At 39.7% G+C, this 23,353-nt stretch overlaps 1 protein-coding gene across 3 annotated transcripts; it reads left to right on the plus strand.

The window, feature by feature from the left end:
* Nucleotides 1-433: 433 nt before the first annotated feature.
* On the plus strand, nucleotides 434-21,757 carry LOC124870261 (cysteine-rich secretory protein LCCL domain-containing 1-like). Of its 3 annotated transcripts, none has more exons than XM_047368840.1 (15): nucleotides 442-719; nucleotides 1,219-1,502; nucleotides 7,835-7,953; nucleotides 12,240-12,372; nucleotides 12,921-13,036; nucleotides 13,133-13,233; nucleotides 13,449-13,610; nucleotides 13,709-13,769; nucleotides 13,884-13,950; nucleotides 14,835-14,965; nucleotides 15,082-15,125; nucleotides 15,210-15,282; nucleotides 16,310-16,379; nucleotides 16,536-16,669; nucleotides 19,320-21,757. In XM_047368840.1, exons 2-15 carry the CDS (start codon nucleotides 1,236-1,238, stop codon nucleotides 19,369-19,371), a joined length of 1,530 nt encoding a protein of 509 aa, XP_047224796.1. In that variant the 5' UTR covers nucleotides 442-719; nucleotides 1,219-1,235; the 3' UTR covers nucleotides 19,372-21,757. The 3 variants fall into 3 exon arrangements, with proteins under 3 accessions (XP_047224797.1, XP_047224796.1, XP_047224794.1); XM_047368838.1 differs by having other exon boundaries at nucleotides 444-719; nucleotides 1,190-1,502; XM_047368841.1 differs by lacking the exon at nucleotides 19,320-21,757 and having other exon boundaries at nucleotides 434-719; nucleotides 1,190-1,502; nucleotides 15,210-15,346.
* The last annotated feature ends 1,596 nt before the right edge of the window (nucleotides 21,758-23,353 follow it).

Genomic DNA, 23,353 nt, shown 5'->3' on the forward strand with positions numbered 1-23,353 from the left:
ACCAAATAACCCTTGTATGTCCACCACTGTTGGGACCCCTGACAGCATACTTTAAACAAGCTGTTACTGATTTGAGTTTTAAGTTAGACAGTGATTTTAAATTGGACAGAAAATCATTTGGCACTTAACAAAGTAATACTCATTTTATAGATTGGAATTTACGCAGATGCATGAGTTCTCAGTTGTCTAGTGGAGAAATTGCCATTAGTTAACTTTTTTCTGTGAATTTCAGCTCTAGCACCATCTTTAAACTTTTGTCTTTTCCTACTTTAACCTAGTCTCGATCTTGTCTACCTGTAAATCTAAGAGCCTTGACACAGTCAGGCTTGCAGTGTTAATAACGCAGCACTGTTCATCCTCACGTCATTCTAGTGCGAACATGTTTGTAAAGGGGAGAGAGCGGGTTGGCAGAGGCGTGGTCCGCTGCGTCGCGCGTTGCTAAGCGCAAATTTGTATATAAGTGCAAAAATGAGCGGCGATCCTGCGCAGCCTGCGGCGCCCTGAAAGACCCGAGGAATTCAACAGGTACCTACAGACATTCAGCAGCTCCCTGTCCTGCAGCGTGGATGTGCAGCTTTGAAAGAGATCCAAACTGCCTGAGTTCATGATGTCTGATGGATTGATTTAAACGAACTCACGGTGGTTCAGCATCTGGAATATTAAATCTGGGAGAAATTCATAGCGCTTTAGGACAAAGAAACGCTCATTGCTGCTTTGAAGTAAGGTCGCATTTTTGCTTCTGTTATAAATTCTGTTCGAGTGGTAAAATATATTAATATCTAATATCTAATGTCTAAGACATTTCTTAATCTCTATTTAATACAGTAAGCATGCGCACTGAACCTTTGCTTATAACATGTCGTGTGAAAGCTTTGTTTACACTGGTTCTACTGTGTGTACTGATGCAATGACCCGCAGATGCACTCAGAGTGCTGAAAGCTGTATTAGACTCACTGTTAAGGAGACGTTAAACTGGTCGAAATGACACTATGTTTTTAAAAGTCTGCTTCAGGCATGAGGGAGGTTTATCAGTATTATATAAGGGATAACAATTTGTTTGAATGGAGAAAAAAGCTGCAAAAGGATGAATACATGCTTTGATCTCATATGAACCATAAATCAAATAAAAATAAAAATGATAAATAAAACCAGGTAATTTATTTCAACAAATATTTCCTCTGCTCTGCAGTTAAACAAACTTGCACATCCCTTGTGCAGCACCAGTCCCCTTCATCATGAGGAGGTCTCTGCCTTTATCTTGCTGGTTCAGAGCAGCAGGCTTGATCTTCTGCCTGAGCCAGAGCGCTGTGGCAATGGTCCTCGCAAACTCCACCCGGCTCGACTCAATCCTGGACAAGTATAAGGGCAAGGACGGAGAGTGGTGGAGGGCAAGGTCGAGGGGGAAGAGGGCCATCAGCGAAGAAGACAAGCACCTCATACTCAACCTGCACAACAAGCTACGGGGACAAGTCTACCCTCCTGCCTCCAACATGGAGTACATGGTAAATTTAGAACAAACAGCTGTCTGTACTGTGATGTTTCACAACCTAATCACATAGAAAAAGATCCTGTCACTCAAAAAATGCTGTTTTCTAATTCACAATAGTGACACTAGTGTTTTGTGACTTTTAATTTATAGGTGGATACATTCTGCATAACATCCCTCAGCACTATGATGCTGATGTGTGTTGAGCCTAAAGGGCTTTAGGAGTGCTGCTTCCACCTGTTGATGCTGCTTCTTTAATATTCAATATATATTCATCTTTATTATAACGTCTGAGCATTTAAGCCATCCAGCAGCATGTTAACACAATATGATGCGCTTAAAATAAAACTTTGTGGCACTGACTGACTATCTTCAATTCAATTGATTTAAATTTAATTCTGTTTATTTTTGTATTACCAATAAAGGTAATCTCAAGACACTTTACAATTCATTTCCAGTTATACAGAAATACACTATAAATTAATCTAATTCATACAAATACATTCTAATGCAACCATATATCCTGATTAGATTCAATGACACATAGTCCAATCTGATCTTAAATGTAATACAAGACAGTCAAATTTAGGTTATGCCAGTGATGGAATCTGAATGATTTAGTGATGAAGTTTCCCCATACCAAAATACTTTTTCCTGACTCCACAGGAGTAGGGAATAATAAAACTGAGCTCTACAAGCCTAAGCCACTGTCTGGCTCGCCCTAACTCATGCCTTCTGCTTGGACGCCCTCACTGACCCTGGCCCAGGTCCAGCTTTCTCCCCCGCAGTGTTGTCTTGTTCTCTACCTCAGCCTCCCTGCCCATAGGCCTCTGCTTCCTGCCCTGCCTACCCTCACTCCATCATTTCGTTTCCCTCCTTGTTGAGTCTTTTTTAACTCTTGCTTTTTAGTCTTTTGTCTCACTCACTCTCCTGCAGTCTTTTTTTCACCTTTTTCACTTTCACTCTAAGCACTTGCCACCTCGCTCCCTGTCCATCACAGCTCACTCAAACCAAGGCCAGCATTGTGTTTTTTTTAAATCTGCTATGTATCTAATTGTGGGTGCAACATTTAACCTATTTCAAACAAGTTAGGCCTCATTGATTTAACCCTGAGGAGTGGTTGTACAGATGAAAGTTATGTACATTAATCCAGTGTTTTTTGGCAAGGGATGCTATTAATGGTGATAACAATATGGTAAGACAGGGCCAGTTGACAGCAAAGACATGCAGTCTGTGCCTTCATTGCAACTTCCATGCAAAAGCTGCTTAGCAAGTGTGCTTGATGCACACTGATCTGTAGCATGATAGTTCTTACTTACCAGATTGTTTTGATAATTAAAAATTATACAGGTTTCCATAATCACAGCATTTTAACAAACTACCTAGACAAGTACCAACTAGATTGACAGAGAAACACTTAAGCAAAGCATGATTAATTATATTCAACCAGTTTCTAATCCTGTCCTCTGCCTACTACTTTTACAATGACATTTGTAGCTGATGGACAGCAAGAAGGATGGATGCAGATCTATATTTTGGAAGGAAATGCTTTGTGGAATGCAAATAGGAATTGTTCATTTTTCCCCCGTCCTTTGACCAAGAGAATTTGAACAGCCCATCTTCTCCCAAGGTGGATAATTGAGTTGGAAAAATGACATAGACACTAACAACATAATGACTTGTCAGAGGTCGTTAGACGCTGCAGTGGATTTGTCGCCAATAAGGCTTTGTTCTCACATCAGAGTCCAAAACAAAAATAACTCCCAATAAACAAAACAACAAAACCAAAGTCCATAATCTCCAGGGGCGATAACAAAATCCAGGAGGCCGATGATCCGGAGACCTGCGACGAAGTAGCCAGCGAAGTGGTCGATGATCCGGAGGCCGGCAGTGACGAAGTAGCCATCGAAGTGGTCGATGATCCGGAGGCCGGCAGTGACGAAGAAGCCATCGAAGTGGTCGATGATCCGGAGGCCGGCAGTGACGAAGTAGCCAGCGATGAAGGAGCCGATGTCTCGGAGGTCTGCGGCGAGGATGCAGGCTGCCTGGAGTCCGACAGCGGAGATGCCAGGCAAACCCACGAAGCGAGGAGTCAAGCAGTGTATGACGTGGTGAGATCCTCAGAGACTTGGCCCTGGCGGCCAACATGGACCCAGGCAGAAACCCTGAAGACTTGGCCCTGGCGTCCGGTTCGGAGTCAGGCAAAGAGTCAGGCAAAGAGTCAGGCAAAGAGTCAGGCAAAGAGTCAGGCAAAGAGTCAGGCAAAGAGTCAGGCAAAGAGTCAGGCAAAGAGTCAGGCGGCGGCGGCCGGCTGAGGCTCGGTAGATCCGGCGGCGGCCGGCTGAGGCTCGGTAGATCCGGCGGCGGCCGGCTGAGGCTCGGTAGATCCGGCGGCGGCCGGCTGAGGCTCGGTAGATCCGGCGGCGGCCGGCTGAGGCTCGGTAGACTTAGCTGCATGCTGTGAGTCCAGAGGCATGGCTGCCTTAACGGCCACGAGAAGAGGATCGAAGGGACCTCCAGCGGAGGTCTAGCCATCCCTCTGCGAGAAACTCATCTAGTAAGATAGTGTGCACGTCAACCAGATCCTGAGGATTGCTAATCAAGTGAGGAACACACTCGGCAACGTGACTTCATAAGTTCCTTCTTGATCTCCTGCAACCCGGCCTGAACCCATGGCGGAGCAGGAGGTCGCACTGACGACCGGAGACCAGCAGAGGGCATGACGAGCTCAGGTGCTGCTACTGCTGCTGCTACTGCTGCGGACGTGGCAAGCTCAGGCGTTGCTGCTGCTGCGGACGTGACGAGCTCAGGCATTGCTGCTGCTGCTGCTGCGGACTGCTTACGGTGCCGACGACATCTCCGACGAGGTGGGGCAGTCTCCGAACTGGGAGAGTGCGCTGCAGGCAACTCTGGCTCCAAAAACGAGGAGGAAAAGTAGACTGGAGCCAGTGACTTACTTCGGGGATGAGGAGAGGGTCTGTGACGCAGCGGACCGGTACCTGGAAGAGGCCTAGCCAGTCTTGTGCCCCAAAACGGTGACCGCTGCTCTCTCTCCTCCTGATCCTGACGTGCGCTCTTCTCCGCGGCACGTCGGAAATACTCAAACAAGGTAATCATCTCTGGTTCTGCTTGGTCCTCTTTTTGGCTGGTTCCTAATGTCGGGGAAGGACTGTGGGTCGGACCAAAGCGCAGACAAGAGCTCGGTAGCCGCATCATAATTTATTCCATACTCCAGGTAGTATGGCAAAACGAAGCATGAACAAAACAGTCATGGTACACGTAGCATAAACGAAGCATAGACATCACCGACATAGAAACAAGGAACCAGCGAGGAACTAAACAAACAGAACAACTAATATACACAGAGCACAGAGAGGGGAACAAAAGGCAGGTAATCAAAGAAACAGGGAACAGGTGTGACAAGGAACAGGTGAAACAAATACAAAGGCTGAGGATGGGTGAAAGGACTGAAACAGAAAACACAAACTAAGCAAGAGAATAAATCAGAGGAGGAAATAAAGAACTAGAATAACTATGAACTAAAGTAAACAGAGAAACTAGAGGGGAACATAGAAACAATAACTTAAGAAATAAACAAAGAGCCATAAGGAGAATCAAAATTACAAAATAAACCAACAAGTCCAAAATGTCACTCCATGACACTTCATGAACAGTATCACACAGTGCCTTGCAAAATTATCACATCCTTTTCACATTTTGTCACAACATACCCACAAATGTCAATATATTTTTTGGGACTTTATGCAATAGACCAAAGCAAAATGGTAAAGTAGAAAGAAAATTGTACATAGTTTTACAGCATTCGTATTCTACATGATTTACTCTGATACCCATAAATAAAATTCAGTGCAACCAGTTGAGTTCAGAAGTTATCTGAGTTGTGAATACTGTTTCCCTAAAAGTATCATGCAGCGGGGAAGCTTTTTTTTTTCAACAAAGGTGCTGAGATTGAAAAGATGGATGGAGGAAAACCTGTGCAAAACATGGTAGAGGGTGCAATAGAGACAGGGCAGAAGTTCACCTTCCAGCAAGAGAGCAACACCAGCAATATAGCTATAACCACAATGGAAAAAGTTTAAATGAAAGTGTTAATGTATTAGAAAGGTCTAGTCAAAGTCCAGACCTGACCCAATTGAGAATCTGCAGCGAGACTTGAAATTTGCTGCTTACACACACTCTCCATCTAATCTGACTGAGCTTGAGTTATAAGTACAGTCCCTTTGATTCCACGATCCCAGCTGCATGTTCTGAAAGCATACACAGCCCTGTTAAAGCTGGATCAACTTGTATGATTAAATAACTGCAAAGGGTTTATAGTTGTGTGTTAATCATGGAATAATGTTTTAAAAGGATTTAAAAGGATCTAGACACCGAATAGAGAGTAATGCATGTGCTCCTGACAATTTGCACCCCTAATTCACACTCACACTGTGTCATTTTGGTCCAATCTATTTCCATTTCATAAAAGCAAACATACCCTTTTCTATCAGTCATTTTTACTTGGTAGTTAATCCATTTTCAGAAACTATGGAGATAAATAAGCATAAAGTAATAAAACCTGTGTATAATTGTATGTAATTGTATGTGATATTATGGACAGATTTTATGTAACAGCCAATTCCTTTTTGAATTCTCATTCCTATTTGGAGCAGTCAGCTGAATTGGAGATGGCAGAGTAGAAGATGCTGAGATTTCTATTTAGAGTTACCGGGATGGACAGAATTAGAAATTAGCAGATCAAATTAACAGCTAAGGTTAAGGATACCTTGGAATAAGGATGTTGGAGATGGAGTTGCCAGGCAGGAAAAAAGTAGGAAGATGCCAGAAAAGATTAATAGACATAGTGAAGGAGTAGTTGATGGTTGATGTAGCAGTTGAAGAGGCAAAGGATAGGGTGCGATACAGCATAAATAGTTTTACAGTATGAATCTAGTTCTTCAGGAAAGACCCCAGAGGTTTGTTAGAAAACATTAGTAAGACAAACAGCCATATGAAACCCCATTAACACATGAGACAGATTTAGAAATGGACTTAAAATCATCGACCACAAAGCAGATAATTAAAGGTGACGCAGTCATTGATTGTAAAAGATGGCAGAAATGTCCTTAAAGCTGGAATGAACAAATGAATGGTTGGTGCTAAAGGTTCTATGGCAGCAGACCAAAACTGCAAAAGTAAGAAATTGTGAAATAGCAAAATGACCAGCACTTAAATACATGCTCCATATTTTGTTTGGTTTTGAACAATCAGTTGTTCTTTAATCTACCTATTCTGAAGTATTTTTGTTTAATAGAAACAAAGAGCGAAAGTATGAGGTTCCCATCACATTCCATGGGCACCAGCGTGTTAGCTTTATGCAGAACATATGGAAAACATTTGGTGGTCCGCACTTAAACATTATCCTATTAGTGTTGACAGAAGTTAGCCATAATGCAACTAAATGGTATGCTAACAACAGCACACACTGCATCTATTATTTTCCCTCCCCAACAAAGTCAATAGTACATTAATTTTGCCATGGCTTTTAAATTACCCAGCCCCCTATGTCTTTTTTCTTGCTAGGTTCACAAGAAAACGTGAGCAAACTCTATTCAGGTATGTTGGCTTTAATTCGGCTCAGATTTGTTAGATTCCTACATTTAAGATGGCATCAAGGAGCAAAACAGAGGCTGTCTGTGTTGCTTGTTTTTTAAGATCAGAACTTACTGGAAACAAGCTATGAAACAACCAAGCTGAATAGCAGCACACAGCTGCAAGCTGAAGTGGTGGTCTCACATGTATGTGTCTGTGTGTGTAAGAGGGTGAAGGTGTGTGTTTAAAAGAGGAGGCCTAACTCTTTCTGCATGGTGTTAAAATTGCAAAAGGGACTGGCTAAAGTCTTTGAACTAGGAGTAGTGAGCCAATTTATCCTTCAGCTTCAGTCTTACTCTTGTGTGAATGGTTGGAGCCAAATTGGTTTTGGTATAACTTATGGTGGCTCAGTGTCCTTGAAGAGAATTATGAGACATTCAAACTAGCTGTTATAAGTAGCCCTTAAAGCCACAGCTATGGTAAGTGGCCAGTTAGCCAACTTAAATCAGCAGGGAGTTTGAGGTTCACAAAGATCTGCTGAATACAAATGTCCTCTGGATGACCACATTTTTTCAGATCCCAGTTTCTTCCAGCAGCAAGTTAACATTACCAGGCCTAAAATCAATAAAATATTAGTCTATTACCCTAGCTCACTGGGAAAGGTGAGCTAGGGTAAAGCTCATCGTTCTGAGTGAAAATAAAATGTTTCTCCTCCAAGAACGTGTCTGCTGATCTTTGTGTTTTTTTGTTTTTCAGGAATGGGATTATGAGTTAGAGAGGAGCTCAGAATACTGGGCGCATACCTGCCGATGGGAGCATGGCCCAAGCCACATGTTGACACAAATTGGCCAAAATCTTGGAGCTCACTGGGGCAGGTGTGTATGAGCAGACACTTCAACAGTTTTCAAGTGGTGATGTTCCAGTTCGCAGAAATATGCTGAATAATGCCATTTAAGCAGTTACCTTGACCAAAAGGTAATTTATTTATATTGTAATTCCAGTTACTTAATCACACATATTAAGTGACGAAGAAAGAGCACACATTCAGAAATGTGAAACAATTACTGGTGCCACAATTACTAGTACATTTAATAACTCCCATTAAATATATATATATATATATCTCATTCAAAGAGTTTTCTTAAAAAATGTGGAAATACAGTACAGACTAAAAGTTTGAACACACCTTCTCATTCAAAGCGTTTTCTTTATTTTCATGACTATGAATATTGTAGCTTCACACTGAAGGCATCAATACTATGAATTAACACATGTGGAATTATATACTGAACAAAAAAGTGTGAAACAACTGAAAATATGTCTTATATTCTAGGTTCTTCAAAGTAGCCACCTTTTGCTTTGATTACTGCTCCTCACACTCTTGGCATTCTGTTGTTGAGCTTCAAGAGGTAGTCACCTGAAATGGTTTTCACTTCACAGGTGTGCCCTGTCAGGTTTAATAAGTGGGATTTCAAGCCTTATAATATAAATTGGGTTGGGATTCATCAGTTGTGATGTGCAGGAGGTGGATACAGTACACAGCTGATAGTCCTACTGAATAGACTGTTAGAATTTGTATTATGGCAAGAAAAAAGCAGCTAAGTAAAGAAAAACGAGTGACCATCACTACTTTAAGAAATGAAGGTCAATCAGTCCGAACAATTGGGAAAACTTTGAAAGTGTCCCGAAGTGCAGTCGCAAAAACCATCAAGCGCTACAAAGAAACTGGCTCACATGAGGACCGCCCCAGGAAAGGAAGACCAAGAGTCACCTCTGCTGTGGACGATAAGTTCATCCGAGTCACCAACCTCAGAAATCGCAGGTTAACAGCAGCTCAGATTAGAGAACAGGTCAATGCCACACAGAGTTCTAGCAGCAGACACATCTCTAGAACAACTGTTAAGAGGAAACTGTGTGAATCAGGCCTTCATGGTAAAATAGCTGCTAGGAAACCACTGCTGAGGACAGGCAACAAGCAGAAGAGACTTGTTTGGGCTAAAGAACACAAGGAATGGACATTAGACCAGTGGAAATCTGTGCTTAGGTCTGATGAGTTTAAGTTTGAGATCTTTGGTTCCAACCACCATGTCTTTGTGTGGTGCAGAAGAGGTGAACGGATGGACTCTACATGCCTGGTTTCCACCGTGAAGCATGGAGGAGGAGGTGTGATGGTGTGGGGGTGCTTTGCTGGTGACATTGTTGGGGATTTATTCAAAATTGAAGGCATACTGAACCAGCATGGTTACCACAGCATCTTGCAGCGGCATGCTATTCCATCCGGTTTGCCTTTAGTTGGACCATCATTTATTTTTCAACAGGACAATGACCCCAAACACACCTCCAGGCTGTGTAAGGGCTATTTGACCAAGAAGGAGAGTGATGGGGTGCTGCGCCAGATGACCTGGCCTCCACAGTCACCGGACCTGAACCCAATCGAGATGGTTTGGGGTGAGCTGGACCGCAGAGTGAAGGCAAAAAGGGCCAACAAGTGCTAAGCATCTCTGGGAACTCCTTCAAGACTGTTGGAAAACCATTTCAGGTGACTATCTCTTGAAGCTCATCAACAGAATACCAAGAGTGTGCAGAGCAGTAATCAAAGCAAAAGGTGGCTACTTTGAAGAACCTAGAATATAAGACATATTTTCAGTTGTTTCACACTTTTTTGTTCAGTATATAATTCCACATGTGTTAATTCATAGTTTTGATGCCTTCAGTGTGAAGCTATAATATTCATAATGAAAATAAAGAAAACTCTTTGAATAAGAAGGTGTGTCCAAACTTTTGGTCTGTTCTGTATATATAACTGAAAACGTTTTTGTACTTTCCACTTATTAAATTGGATCATTGCATCTTAAAACTTTTAATTAGTAATTCATGATTTCCTGTTTCTCTAGTGTAAAAAACTGATAATGAAGAGGTCCATTTCTATTCCTAGCAATATGCAGAAAACAAACAAAAAGCACAGGCTAACATCCATGTAACCCCTTGGACTTAGGTCAAGCCAACAAGAAACAATGTTCAAACTAAAAGAAGTACAATTATTTTTATTTCCAAAAGTATTTGTTCATCTGCCTTCACACATATGTACTTGAGTGACCTCCCATTCTTAATCCATAGAGTTTAATATAATGTTGGCTCACCTGTTGCAGCTATAATAGCTTCAACTCATCAGGGAAGGTTTTCCACAAGGATTACCAGGGTGTTTATGGGAATTTTTAACAAAGCGCAATTGCAACGTCAGACTCTGATTTTGGACAAGAAGGCCTGGGTTGCAGTCTTTGCTTTAGTTCATTCCAAATGTACTATATTGGGTTGATGAGAGGACTCTGTGTAGGCTAGTCAAGTTTGTCCACACTAAATTTGCTCATCCATGTCTTTGTATGACCGTGACTTGTGTACTGGTGCAAAGATATATGAACTTGAAAGGAGTCATCCCTAAAAACAGTTCCCACAAAGTTGGGAACATGAAATTGTCTAAAATGTCTTGGTAAGCTTAAGCTTTAGGTGTCCCTTTCACTGAAACTAAGGGACTTAGCACAGCAGCACCACACCATAACACTGTCTGTGCCAAACAAACAGGCAAGTGCTGTTCTACTGCCAAAACAAGTCTTGTCCATTGGGTTGCCAGACAGAGAGGCATGATTTATTACTCCGAGGAACATGTCTCTGTTGCACTAGATGCCATGGCATGTTTCACATTACTGCCTCTAATAGTTTAAATTTCACTTGGTGTCATTGTTTTAGGAAGTCTTTTGACCCACATGCAGAAACTACTGGGAGACTAATGCGTTTTTAGGATGTTTATTTACAGCACAGTTATAAGCTGCAACGGAAGAGAACCTCGGCAGTTTGGTCAGTCCCGCCACTAGGAGAGAGAACAGAGAGGATGAGTAGGGGCTCAGTGTAAGGAGAAAATAACCAGGGGGGGAAATGGCTTACTGATGTGAGCAGAGTCATGGTCCGGGAGGGTATGTCGGATGTAGGAAGGAGGTCTTGTCTGCTTGATGGCGGAGGAAGCAGTTCATTGGAGGGTGGACAGGGCCTTGGCATGAGGAGTGAGAGAGCTCAGAGTAGCCTAGGAGTCAGTCTGAGATCCGTAAGCGTGGAATCCAGGAGATAGAGTCCGGGCTTGCCGTGTTGGAAGCAACAAAGAGAAAACAACAGCCAGGGCTTCGGGAGGCACCTTCAGAAAGAAGGAGAACTTAGGGTTAGAGCAATTACAAAACTCAGATAATCGGTACAAGGTTCAGATAGCCAGAGGTACTGCTAGGGTTGACACTCAGGCGTTGAAGGATCCACAGTCTACTCCTTATATGCCCCCTTGATTAGCCTGATCCCTCACAGGTGTGAGGGAAGGTAGCAGCACAGCTCTGCCCTCCAACAGAGCCTGCTTTAAAAAAGCAAAACAAATGGCCGCACAACCTAGATCCTGACACGTGGTGATGCAAGATTTGGATGAAGCTACCCAGCCATGGAAAACCAGTCCATGAAGCTCTCTATACTCTTGTTGTTGAGCTACTCCAAAAGCCAAATTAAGTTTGGAGATCTGCAGATTTTGACACCGTGCACCTCAGCATCTACTGACACCCTTCTGATCTTACGTGGCCTTCCACTTCATGACTAAGTTGCTGTCCCAATCGCTTCCACCTTTTTAACAAAACCACTAACAGTTTACTGTGGAATATTTAGTAGAGAGAAAATATCCTAACTGGACTTATTTCCATCACATGGTTCCGTGCTGGAATTCACTGACCTCCTGAGAGCGACATATTTTAAAAAAGGAGAAGCAGTCTAAATGCCTGATACCATGATTTTATACACCGGTGGCCGTGGAAATGGTTGGAACACCTTAAAAAGACTTTTGGCAAAATAATGTATCTTCTGCTAGCATATCACTAAGACAAAATCTGACCTTAAAAAAAGCTTCATTTGGGCTTCCATTGGCACACTGATATATTTGCTAGAAAATTGTTTCCTTAATATGAACAGTTTCCATAAACACTGACTTTTAATTCAGGTGGTCTGTTTATAACTGTGTACCTGGATGTTATGTTATGTTTACTGTTTCTTTTCACTAACTCATAGAAACATATTTACTGTAGTCTGTTTCAGTGACATGCTTCGTATTGCTTCATACAAATGCATTTTTTTATAACTTTAGAGACAGACCCCCAACCTACCATGTCCAGGCCTGGTATGATGAGGTGAGGTACTACAGTTATCCATACACCCAGGAGTGTAATCCACACTGTCCATTGAGATGTTCTGGGCCTGTTTGCACTCACTACACTCAGGTAAGGACTGTCATATCACTTTTCTAGAAGTTAAACAAGTATTTTTTTGTCTTTTTCGGTGAAGTTATTTAATGTGATTTGGAGATTATCTTAACTGACAAAACACGGCCCCACAAATCAATGTTCAAAGGCTTATTTATGTGGAGATAGTCAAACAAACAGACACACACACACGGTGTTCATTATTCTTTCATTATGCAAATTTGTTTATGCTATATTAAATTAAAGCTACTCTACATGTAAGTAATATTAGACAAATTAGGAGACTGGCTATGTGCACTTGAAAGGAATAGTCTAGGAATCGAAAGGTTGCAAGTTTGATTCCAGCTTCCACCACCACATGGTGAAGTCTCATTAGGCAAGGCATTTAAGCCAAGTGGTCTATTAATGTGTGTATCTGTGTATGATTTTATAAGTGTGTGTAAGGGTGATTTGTTGAGTGAGAGTAATGTAAAACCGCTTTCAGTGGTAGATATGATTACAGAAGTTTTAGAAATATTTAGTCCATCTACAATTACCTTGCAATATTTAAACATCTTCTTTTTCAGTTGGTGTGGGCCACCAGCAATCGTATTGGTTGTGCCATCAACGTATGTTACAACATGAATGTTTGGGGAATGATCTGGGCCAAAGCAGTTTATCTGGTCTGCAACTACTCTCCACCGTAAGTTCTTAAAGTGAAGGAATTGCAATAAAAAAGCAGAAACTATGTTGGCTGTTGTCATAGTTTGAAGAAAATATTCAAATATTGTTTCTTCAGGGGAAACTGGTGGGGTCATGCTCCATACAAATACGGCACACCATGTTCTGCATGCCCAGCCAGCTATGGTGGTGGCTGCAGAAACAACTTATGTTACAAAGGTAGGACAGACCTTCGCTCTTGTAGATGACCTCATAAGGACAATACAATTTCTGACCCAGTCAGTACATTTACCCTCCAAATATTCTTTATAAACACAGGTTTACAATCACTTTTTTTCATTTAATACAAGCGCTCAGTACAACTTCAATAAATCAATAAAATATTATAAGATGTGGCATAACATTTGAATGATACAATCTGGTATTGTTTCCAGGGGGCGGCGTTGAAAGGCATCAAGCTCCTGAAACTGAGGAGAACAACTACATTGAGCCAGAACCAGTTCGAGACGGAGAGCCCGAACCGAGGGTCCAAACTCCAAACCCATCACCTAATGAGAACACTGAGAGAAACCAAGTTGTCAGTACAGAGCAGATGTGTAAGGTCAACCCTCTTTAATACAGCCTGTTTACTGATGCATTTGTCTATACATTCAATGTGTTTTGACGCTTTCTAAAATCTTTGTTGTAACACAAGCCCAACAGGTTGAATGTGAGACCAAACTGAGGGATCAATGCAAAGGAACAACCTGTAATAGGTAAATTTACTTGAACCAAATTCCTTGCATACACTTTTAGCATGTTTGTGTAAACTATTAGCTTGACATCAGTATCAATAGGGGGGTTGACTCGGATGTGGTCTCTGTCCATAGATATGAATGCCCACCTGGTTGTTTTGAGCGGCCTGGAAAAGTAGTTGGGACTGCTTATTATGATATGGTAAATGATCACCTAAAGGGATAGTTCATGATTTTTGAAGTAAGGCTGTCTTCAAACCAGTTGTAACCAGTTGACCTCAAATGTAGTAGGTAACTCTATTGGTGTCTAAATGTAGTATAAATCCAGATAAATTGGTTCCAGGAGGCTAAAGTCAAAAGTTTGTGTGAGAGGGCCCAACACTAAGGCCAACTTCTACTTTTCTTAAACATCTCGAACCTTCAATATGTAATAGCACTCTGAACTCTGAACCAATAATTATTTACACAGGAAATGGAGGTAAGAGGTGGCATGCCACCAAGGATTTTCTTATGTGAAACATGTACTGAGAACAAGATGTGAAAAAGCTTTTCTACTGATAATAACTGCCTGGTATAAAAGTAAAGTATGTTGTTTTTACGTTGCCTTACTTTTCTTTTATGTAGATACTCTGAGCAGAAATATTTTTCATGCTGCGTTTTCAGGACATGTTTTACACACTAAGGACATTGGTGGCACACTGCCTCCTAACCATTTCCTGTATAAATAATCATTTGCGCCTTTATAAATGACTCCCTAATGCAAGAGTGGTAACAGTTTAGAGGTTCCAAAAATAACTTTTATATAAACTGCTATGATATTTTTGAGTTTGGAGTCAAAGATGATAGAAGTGCACTATGATCTTATTAGCTTTACCCTCCGGGACCAAGTAATTGGCATTTATACCAAACAAAGATTCCAAGAGATTCCTGCTATTAAGACATCAACTGCTTATACTCTTTTGCAAAATTCACACAAAAATCTTGAATTATTACTTTGAGACACAAATATCATTAACGCATATTATATTTATTGTATGTATTTTATATCCATTGGATGTAAATAATGAGACTGTCTTTGTCTTTCAGCAATCCAGTGTGTGTGGAGCTGGGCTACACTCTGGGGTCATTGACAATGATGGAGGATGGCTGGACGTGACCCGACTGGGCAGAAAACTATTTTTTACCAAATCTTACAAGAATGGTATCCAGTCTATTGGGTAAGATCTTAACTTTATTCCCATATGGACATTTATGAAACGTCTTAGTCTTGTTTTTGCTACATATTTCTTCTCTGTCATGTCAACAGGAAAATAAACTTTAATTGTCTTTACAGGAAAAATAGAAGTGCTAATTCTTTCAAAGTGGAGTCTGTACCGGGTAAGAATTATACACTTTATTTTTTACTTTTATCTGTATAAGGAGATACTGCAGGATCATTGTTGTGTCTACTTTGTTTTCCAGTTAAGGCAGTAAGATGTGATACAACAGTGGCCCTTTTCTGTCCTTTCAAGAAACCCATTCGACACTGTCCCAGGTATCATTGTGCTTTTCTGTATAAGCACCTACTGCGCCCTTCCACCAACATCAGCTTAACTATGGTGAATGCCTTCCTGAGAGAGTCTTTTTTGTTATGTACATGTTGTATTCTAGTCATAGTGTATCAAAACGCATATATTTCTCACTGGCATACTTTGTGTTAAGGTGTTTTGAAATAAATCCATACAATTAAATTTATTTCTATTGCCTCCATTTTAAAACAGATGTAATTTTAAGGAACTTTATAGGACAAACAGGTTCAGTTTACATCCAATTATATAGCATTGAACTTGCTTAAGGTTTAATTCAAATCAAGCCAATGTCATCCAATCATAAAGTCAAATTCAAATAGCAATGTATACAGTTACATTTAGTTGATCATATAACACCAATTGGTAAAACGTTGTTTTTTTTCTTTGGAAACTGATTGCATCGTTAGCAAGCATGTGAGAACTGTGTGGAGGAACCACTCCCTTTAAACATTAATAAACCTCAAGCACAGGACAGGAGAGAGACCCAGAAAAACACAGCAGCAGTGAATCAGGAGTACTCTTTATCAGGATGAAAAACAGAGTTACACACAGAAATAGCTCAGTCAAAGACGTTGTTCTAGAATGTGACACAGTTAGAGAAAGAGACACATAATTAATTACGACAATAATTTTGTGAGTGGCTCAGTCCAGGAAAGAGCTACAGCTAATCTAAATTTGTCAGAGTAAGGAGTACATCATTGTGTTCTTATGGGTAGGACTACATGCAGAAAATACTAGAACGGCAACTGCCAAAATGTTAAAGTCGAGGGTTTTCAGAAAGCTGCAGTGCCAAAAAACTGTGTCCTTGTTGTGGCCGTTTTTGGTCTAAATAGTAGCAAAAGGAAAAAAAATATGTAGAAATGAAACCAGGAGGAAAAAACATAAGAAGCTTTTTTACTTATCTAAATATTCATTCACTCACTCTACTTCTTGTTCTTAGTTGCATATCATATCAAATACAGGAAATTGTGCTATGACTTTGTATTTTTACAGGTTGTATTGCCCCAGGAACTGCTTGGATAACAATCGAGCTCGAGTCATTGGAACAAAGTACTACTCAGATGTAAATATTTCCCCGATTACAGAGGAGTAAATCAAGTGAATTTAAAAATAAAATTTGAATTTTCAGTATTTGCTTTTGCAATGAGTGGCAAAGCTTAACCTCTGAAGATTTTAAAATATTGAATGTACTGTTTCTGCTTTATAATATGTTGTAAAGAAATCCAGCATCTGCAGAGCAGCTATTCACGCAGGAGTAATCCAGAGTGTTTCAGGAGGTTACCTTGATGTGATGCCAGTGGACAAACGGCAGCAGTACAGTGGCAGTTACCAGAATGGGATCACCTCAGAAAGGTACATTATCTTTGGATCTCCAGGAATTTACATAAACTAGAAATACATCTAACCGATGTACAGTTGAAAACAGATATTAACATACACCGTAGAACAAGACAACTTCCTTTTCATCTTTCACATCGTCTAAAATCAAATCAGACTAAACCTTACCAGATTCACGTCAGTTAGGGTTACTATTATCATTCTGTGAATGTATTTTAAGGCAATACAGCAACACACTGCTTCCTTATGTGATTTATGGGAAAACACAAAAGAACTCAGGCAGGATATCAGGATGGAAATTGTGAACCAGGTCTCATTAATCTTTGGGTACAATTTCCATCGGTGCTACTTTCACCTGTTCAAACAATTACAGGTCCTTCTCAAAATATTAGCATATTGTGATAAAGTTCATTATTTTCCATAATGTCATGATGAAAATTTAACATTCATATATTTTAGATTCATTGCACACTAACTGAAATATTTCAGGTCTTTTATTGTCTTAATACAGATGATTTTGGCATACAGCTCATGAAAACCCAAAATTCCTATCTCACAAAATTAGCATATTTCATCCGACCAATAAAAGAAAAGTGTTTTTAATACAAAAAACGTCAACCTTCAAATAATCATGTACAGTTATGCACTCAATACTTGGTCGGGAATCCTTTGGCAGAAATGACTGCTTCAATGCGGCGTGGCATGGAGGCAATCAGCCTGTGGCACTGCTGAGGTCTTATGGAGGCCCAGGATGCTTCGATAGCGGCCTTTAGCTCATCCAGAGTGTTGGGTCTTGAGTCTCTCAACGTTCTCTTCACAATATCCCACAGATTCTCTATGGGGTTCAGATCAGGAGAGTTGGCAGGCCAATTGAGCACAGTGATACCATGGTCAGTAAACCATTTACCAGTGGTTTTGGCACTGTGAGCAGGTCGTGCTGAAAAATGAAATCTTCATCTCCATAAAGCTTTTCAGCAGATGGAAGCATGAAGTGCTCCAAAATCTCCTGATAGCTAGCTGCATTGACCCTGCCCTTGATAAAACACAGTGGACCAACACCAGCAGCTGACACGGCACCCCAGACCATCACTGACTGTGGGTACTTGACACTGGACTTCTGGCATTTTGGCATTTCCTTCTCCCCAGTCTTCCTCCAGACTCTGGCACCTTGATTTCCGAATGACATGCAGAATTTGTTTTCATCCGAAAAAAGTACTTTGGACCAGTGCTGCTTCTCTGTAGCCCGGGTCAGGCGCTTCTGCCGCTGTTTCTGGTTCAAAAGTGGCTTGACCTGGGGAATGCGGCACCTGTAGCCCATTTCCTGCACACGCCTGTGCACGGTGGCTCTGGATGTTTCTACTCCAGACTCAGTCCACTGCTTCCGCAGGTCCCCCAAGGTCTGGAATCGGCCCTTCTCCACAATCTTCCTCAGGGTCCTGTCACCTCTTCTCGTTGTGCAGCGTTTTCTGCCACACTTTTTCCTTCCCACAGACTTCCCACTGAGGTGCCTTGATACAGCACTCTGGGAACAGCCTATTCGTTCAGAAATTTCTTTCTGTGTCTTACCCTCTTGCTTGAGGGTGTCAATAGTGGCCTTCTGGACAGCAGTCAGGTCGGCAGTCTTACCCATGATTGGGGTTTTGAGTGATGAACCAGGCTGGGAGCTTTAAAGGCCTCAGGAATCTTTAGCAGGTGTTTAGAGTTAACTCGTTGATTCAGATGATTAGGTTCATAGCTCGTTTAGAGACCCTTTTAATGATATGCTAATTTTGTGAGATAGGAATTTTGGGTTTTCATGAGCTGTATGCCAAAATCATCCGTATTAAGACAATAAAAGACCTGAAATGTTTCAGTTAGTGTGCAATGAATCTAAAATATATGAATGTTAAATTTTCATCATTACATTATGGAAAATAATGAACTTTATCACAATATGCTAATATTTTGAGAAGGACCTGTATATGCAAGTATAGAAAGCAGGGGAGGGTGCAGCAAATATGGCATTTAGGAAGGAGGCATGTTGTATGTCCCAGAGTTGGTGTGAAATGTGAAATCAATCCTTTACTAATGTAGGCTGAAAGGCCAATGTGAGAGCAAGAAGCAACAAATTCAAAGCAATTCAAAAGCAACAAAAACGTTTGGAGCTTATAATTTGCATACATTGTATGTATTGTTTGCTACATAATGACTGTTATGACATTTGAAGGAAAAAGGGGTAAGCTTACTAGCCTGAAAAAAACCATCCCAGAACAGGGTCATGTTGTTGTTGTTCAATGGTGAGATAAAATAGATGGTGTCATGATGAAAAAACACTGCGTCAAACTATTGGAGGCAGCAGTCTTAAGACATTGGCCAGAAAGTTAGAGCTTCAGCATAGACGTGCCTTCTATATAGATGACTTTAAACATATTCCCAAATTAATTACAAGTAGCCCAAGAACAGCAATGTCGGTATTTTGGAGTGGTCATCAATAAGTCCTGATTAGAGTCTCATAGAAAAACAGGATATGTAAATATCTCTTTTGAACTGCATTTGTTAATAAAAAAAACACAAGATTAATACTTTGTTTCAGCTGTTTACACAGCACAGCATAAATACATAAACCTTTTACTCGTGCTCAAATCAAAACTTATTTTTTATTCTCTGGCATTCTCTGTTCTTTCAGCCTACTGAACCCCACAGGAGGAAAAGCCTTCAGAGTTTTTGCAGTCATCTAAGAAAAAGCCCTCAAAGGACAAATTACCAAAGCTTATATCTGAGAAGCCCACCCACCCTGAAATTAGAACCTATAATTTTGCCCTGGAGTAAATAATTTAACTTGTCTTACTCTAACACTAAAGGTTTTACATGTATTTTTCTCAAGGGTTTGCTTGTTTCTTAGGTCATCGCCGAACTGCTGTTCAGTCAGCCTGTGGCAAATGATTTTTCAGAATTAAAGTCTTTTAAAACTTTAAAGAACTTTAAAGTCTTTTGGACTCTTACAGAGTTAACCACAGAATACACATGTGTCTGCAATGCATTTTTGGCTGCCATGATATCATGACATGCTTTTTAATACTTAAAAATAAATATTACATAGCCAGACTACACCAGTCCAACATGTAATTTCAGAGCTTGAAGGTTAGTCTGATATCATCGCTTTTAGTCGAGTCTTTAAGTCATTTTCTATTTAGAGATACAGCAACTAAATAAGAAAAATTATTCTGGCATTAAAATAAGATGCATGGTTAAAAAATCAAACTATAGTTGGAGTTTGAGTTTTTGTTAATTCAGATCATTTGTATTAAAATGTGTAGAAACATACAAAAAATGCCTTTAGTATAAGACTGGTCTAAGAAGTTACACACAGCCAATGCAGTTTTGGCCAACATGGGCATCGAAGTCATATTAACTTTGGACTTTTATTGATTTGTTTGAAACATTATTTTTCCATGTTGAAATGATCACACAATGTACAACGTCTGATTTTAAAGAACAAGAAGCTGATCCACACGGGGTCGAAATTACAAAGTGTAATGTAAATATCTTTACAAGGTCCTTAGCAAGTTCCACCACAACAACGCACTTCATGACATCAACAAGCTTGTGGCATAATTCTGGCTGGATTTTGACAACTTTTTTTTAGAGTTTTAAATTGGTTGGTTTTCTGGCACAGATTCAGGAACCTCTAACCCAAATCCTTCCAAAACTAGTTTCAATCATTGCCCTGTTGTAAAACTCAGTTGCCTCTAAAACATCTGACTCAAACTGTCACCTTCGGATGAAAGAATTTTTTTTTAAAGATTTCCAGTAACAACCTGGGAATCACTAAGGCTCAGGTATATTATGAACTGGGAAGTCCTAGAACACCAGTGTCGTTGTACACAGTGAAATAAGTTTAACATCAACATAGCCTGAGCAGGAGCCAAGCAAGAAAGAAAGCTGTGTTTAAAAATCAATACAAGATCAAATTGCAGTTTCAACTGCCTACATGGAGAAGCCAAATGCTTTCTAGAGGAAGCTTTTATGGTCAGATGAGACATAAAAGAGACCTTTAAAGCTGAGAAGTGTGTACCAACTGTCAAGCATGATGGTTGTAGCATGATACTGTGGGCTGTTGCATTCCTATTAATGCACTGTGCATGTATAATGAAGGAGGATTACCTCCAGACTCTTCAACTTTACCTCAAATCAGGAGAAGGATGGATGAAACTTGGACATCTGGGTGTTTCAAACACTGAATAAGGCAGACTAGATTCTGGATTAGCTAAAACCTCAACCCAATTAAAAGCGTGTAGATTATGGTTCAAAGCCAAGTGCATGGCAGGAAATGAAATAATTTAAATGAACTCTATAAGTCCTTTTAAGATGAATGATCTGATATCCATACAGAGTTATGCCAAACCTTTGTTAATGGAAACAAGAAACATGTGGAATAGATGTAATTTGCAAAGGAATATTTGTCCAAATGTTAAAGGTGGTGTGTGTACAGATTTTAGCCTCACTGGAAAAAGGTTTTAAATAAAACACTAGAAGCCCTAATGTTTTAATTCATGCCAATTATGAGTATATGTTAACTTTTGACAGGTATGTTAAATAAATACAGTAATATATGTATATTTTAACTTTAGGAAATCTAATGTTTTAATGGTTTCCCATGAAATTCATTGCTGCCACTTATTACCATGCAAAGGTTGACTGTCAGAGTTCACAGTGGGAAACATCTCTACCTACAGAACATCAGGTTAAATACATACTGCTGTATGGAAACATTACCTGGAGTTAAAATGCATATTGTATATTTGTGTACATAATATTGTTGTACATAATGCTTCAAAGGTGCTTGCAATTGATGTTTATTTTTGTTTAGATCTTTCCAAGATTTTGGAGGCTGTACAAAAAAAGTACTAAATGCTAAAAGTCAAAACAATCTTTGCATGCAAAGCTATATATTTGCGACTTATGCTTTTGGTTTTTTTAAAAGGAGAAAATCTTGCCTGTTGTCACATTTGTATAAAAACTGTAAAATATTTTGTATTTTTTGCTATATTTGTCAGCTTCTGTTTAATCCTGGCTGGCCAGGATCATGCATGGCAGAATCATGATTAAAAGACTTCAAACCTTTATGTGTCATTTCTTTTAATATAATTTTATATTAAATGTGATATATTATATCATAATTAATATTTCAGTTATTGTCAGATACTGACTTACAGAAGCAGTTAACAGTGTGTAAGGTAAGGGTTAAAGTCTAGCAATATATAATAAAAAGGAATACAACGGGAGGTTTGTGTGACACCAACACAAAGTGTACATGTGGGAAACTGTCGAAGAAGGATCTTGGGTCGGACCAAATGCAGACAAGAGCTCGGTAGCCGCATCATAGTTTATTCTTAAAAAAGGTCGAAACGTAACAAAAACACTGCAGGTATGAATCCAGAGACAAAATCCAAAACTTTCAAAACACTGCAGGTACTTTGGCAAAACGTAGTATAAGCGAAGCAAAAACAAAACATAGTCATGGTAGGGAAAGGGGTAATCAACAGAATAACAGAAGGAACCAGCCCAGAACAGAGACACCAAACCAACTAATATACTGGGGAAATAACAAAAGCAGATAATCAACGGAACAGGGAACAGGTGCGACAAGGGGGTAGGGAAGGAGCAGGAACAGGTGAAACAAATACAAAGGCTGAGGAAGAGTGAAAGGACAGAAAACACAAACTAAGCAAGAGAATAAATCAGAGGAGGAAATAAAGAACTAGAATAACTATGAACTAAAGTAAACAGAGAAACTAGAGGGGAACATAGAAACAATAACCTAAGAAATAAACAAAGAGCCATAAGGAAAATCTAAATTACAAAATAAACCATCAAAGAACCCACAAAGTCCAAAATGTCACTCTATGACAGAAACAAAGGGATAAATAGTTTCACATTTCATTTTCCTTTACCTTAGCTAAAATCCAGTCAACCAGATGAGACCTAATTAGCTGTAGTGATGTGAATTTTGCTATTTGTAAAATTACACTATTGTCTAATGAGTCAATGAATCACTCTCATACTGCGATACTTATCTGTCTGATGCAAATTATTTACCTTACCTGGAATGATTAATGTGTCACATAAAAAAAACTGGAGTTTGATTTGTTTTTCAATGCCATGATTTATCAGAAATAAGGAAATGTCATGCCAAGACTATGAGGAAATCCCAATAAGCTACTGATAGAATCAATGTCTTAAATTCTGAAACAAACTAATTACACAAATTTTACAACATTTACTGAATAGAAATATAAACAAATCTGATTAGAATTATAAGTAATAACCTGATCTAGCGATAACATGGCCTGAATTTTATTTAGGGGCCTTGCAAAAGAGGCAAAATACAAATGCAAGCCACACTTTTCAGATATGTATTTGTGAAAATATTCAATGCATCATTTTCCTTCCACTTTACACTGTATGTTGGTCTAAAAAGCAAATAAAATAAATCAAGGCTTTTTTATGTAATGTGATAAAATATGGAAAAAGATTAGGGGTATAAAAGTGTTGCAAGTGTTAACCACCAAATGAAAGGCTCATAGTTCACTTCACTTTTTAGATTATATTTCACTTATTTTCAGTTTGTACAGAATGTACAGGTTTAGATATATGTTAGAGTAAATACACTCTACCAAAATCTGCCCATCCACCATTTAAATTGCCTTTGGCTTAATT

The sequence above is a fragment of the Girardinichthys multiradiatus genome, chromosome 6 (assembly GCF_021462225.1).
Source record: "Girardinichthys multiradiatus isolate DD_20200921_A chromosome 6, DD_fGirMul_XY1, whole genome shotgun sequence".
Classification (NCBI taxonomy): Eukaryota; Metazoa; Chordata; class Actinopteri; order Cyprinodontiformes; family Goodeidae; genus Girardinichthys; species Girardinichthys multiradiatus.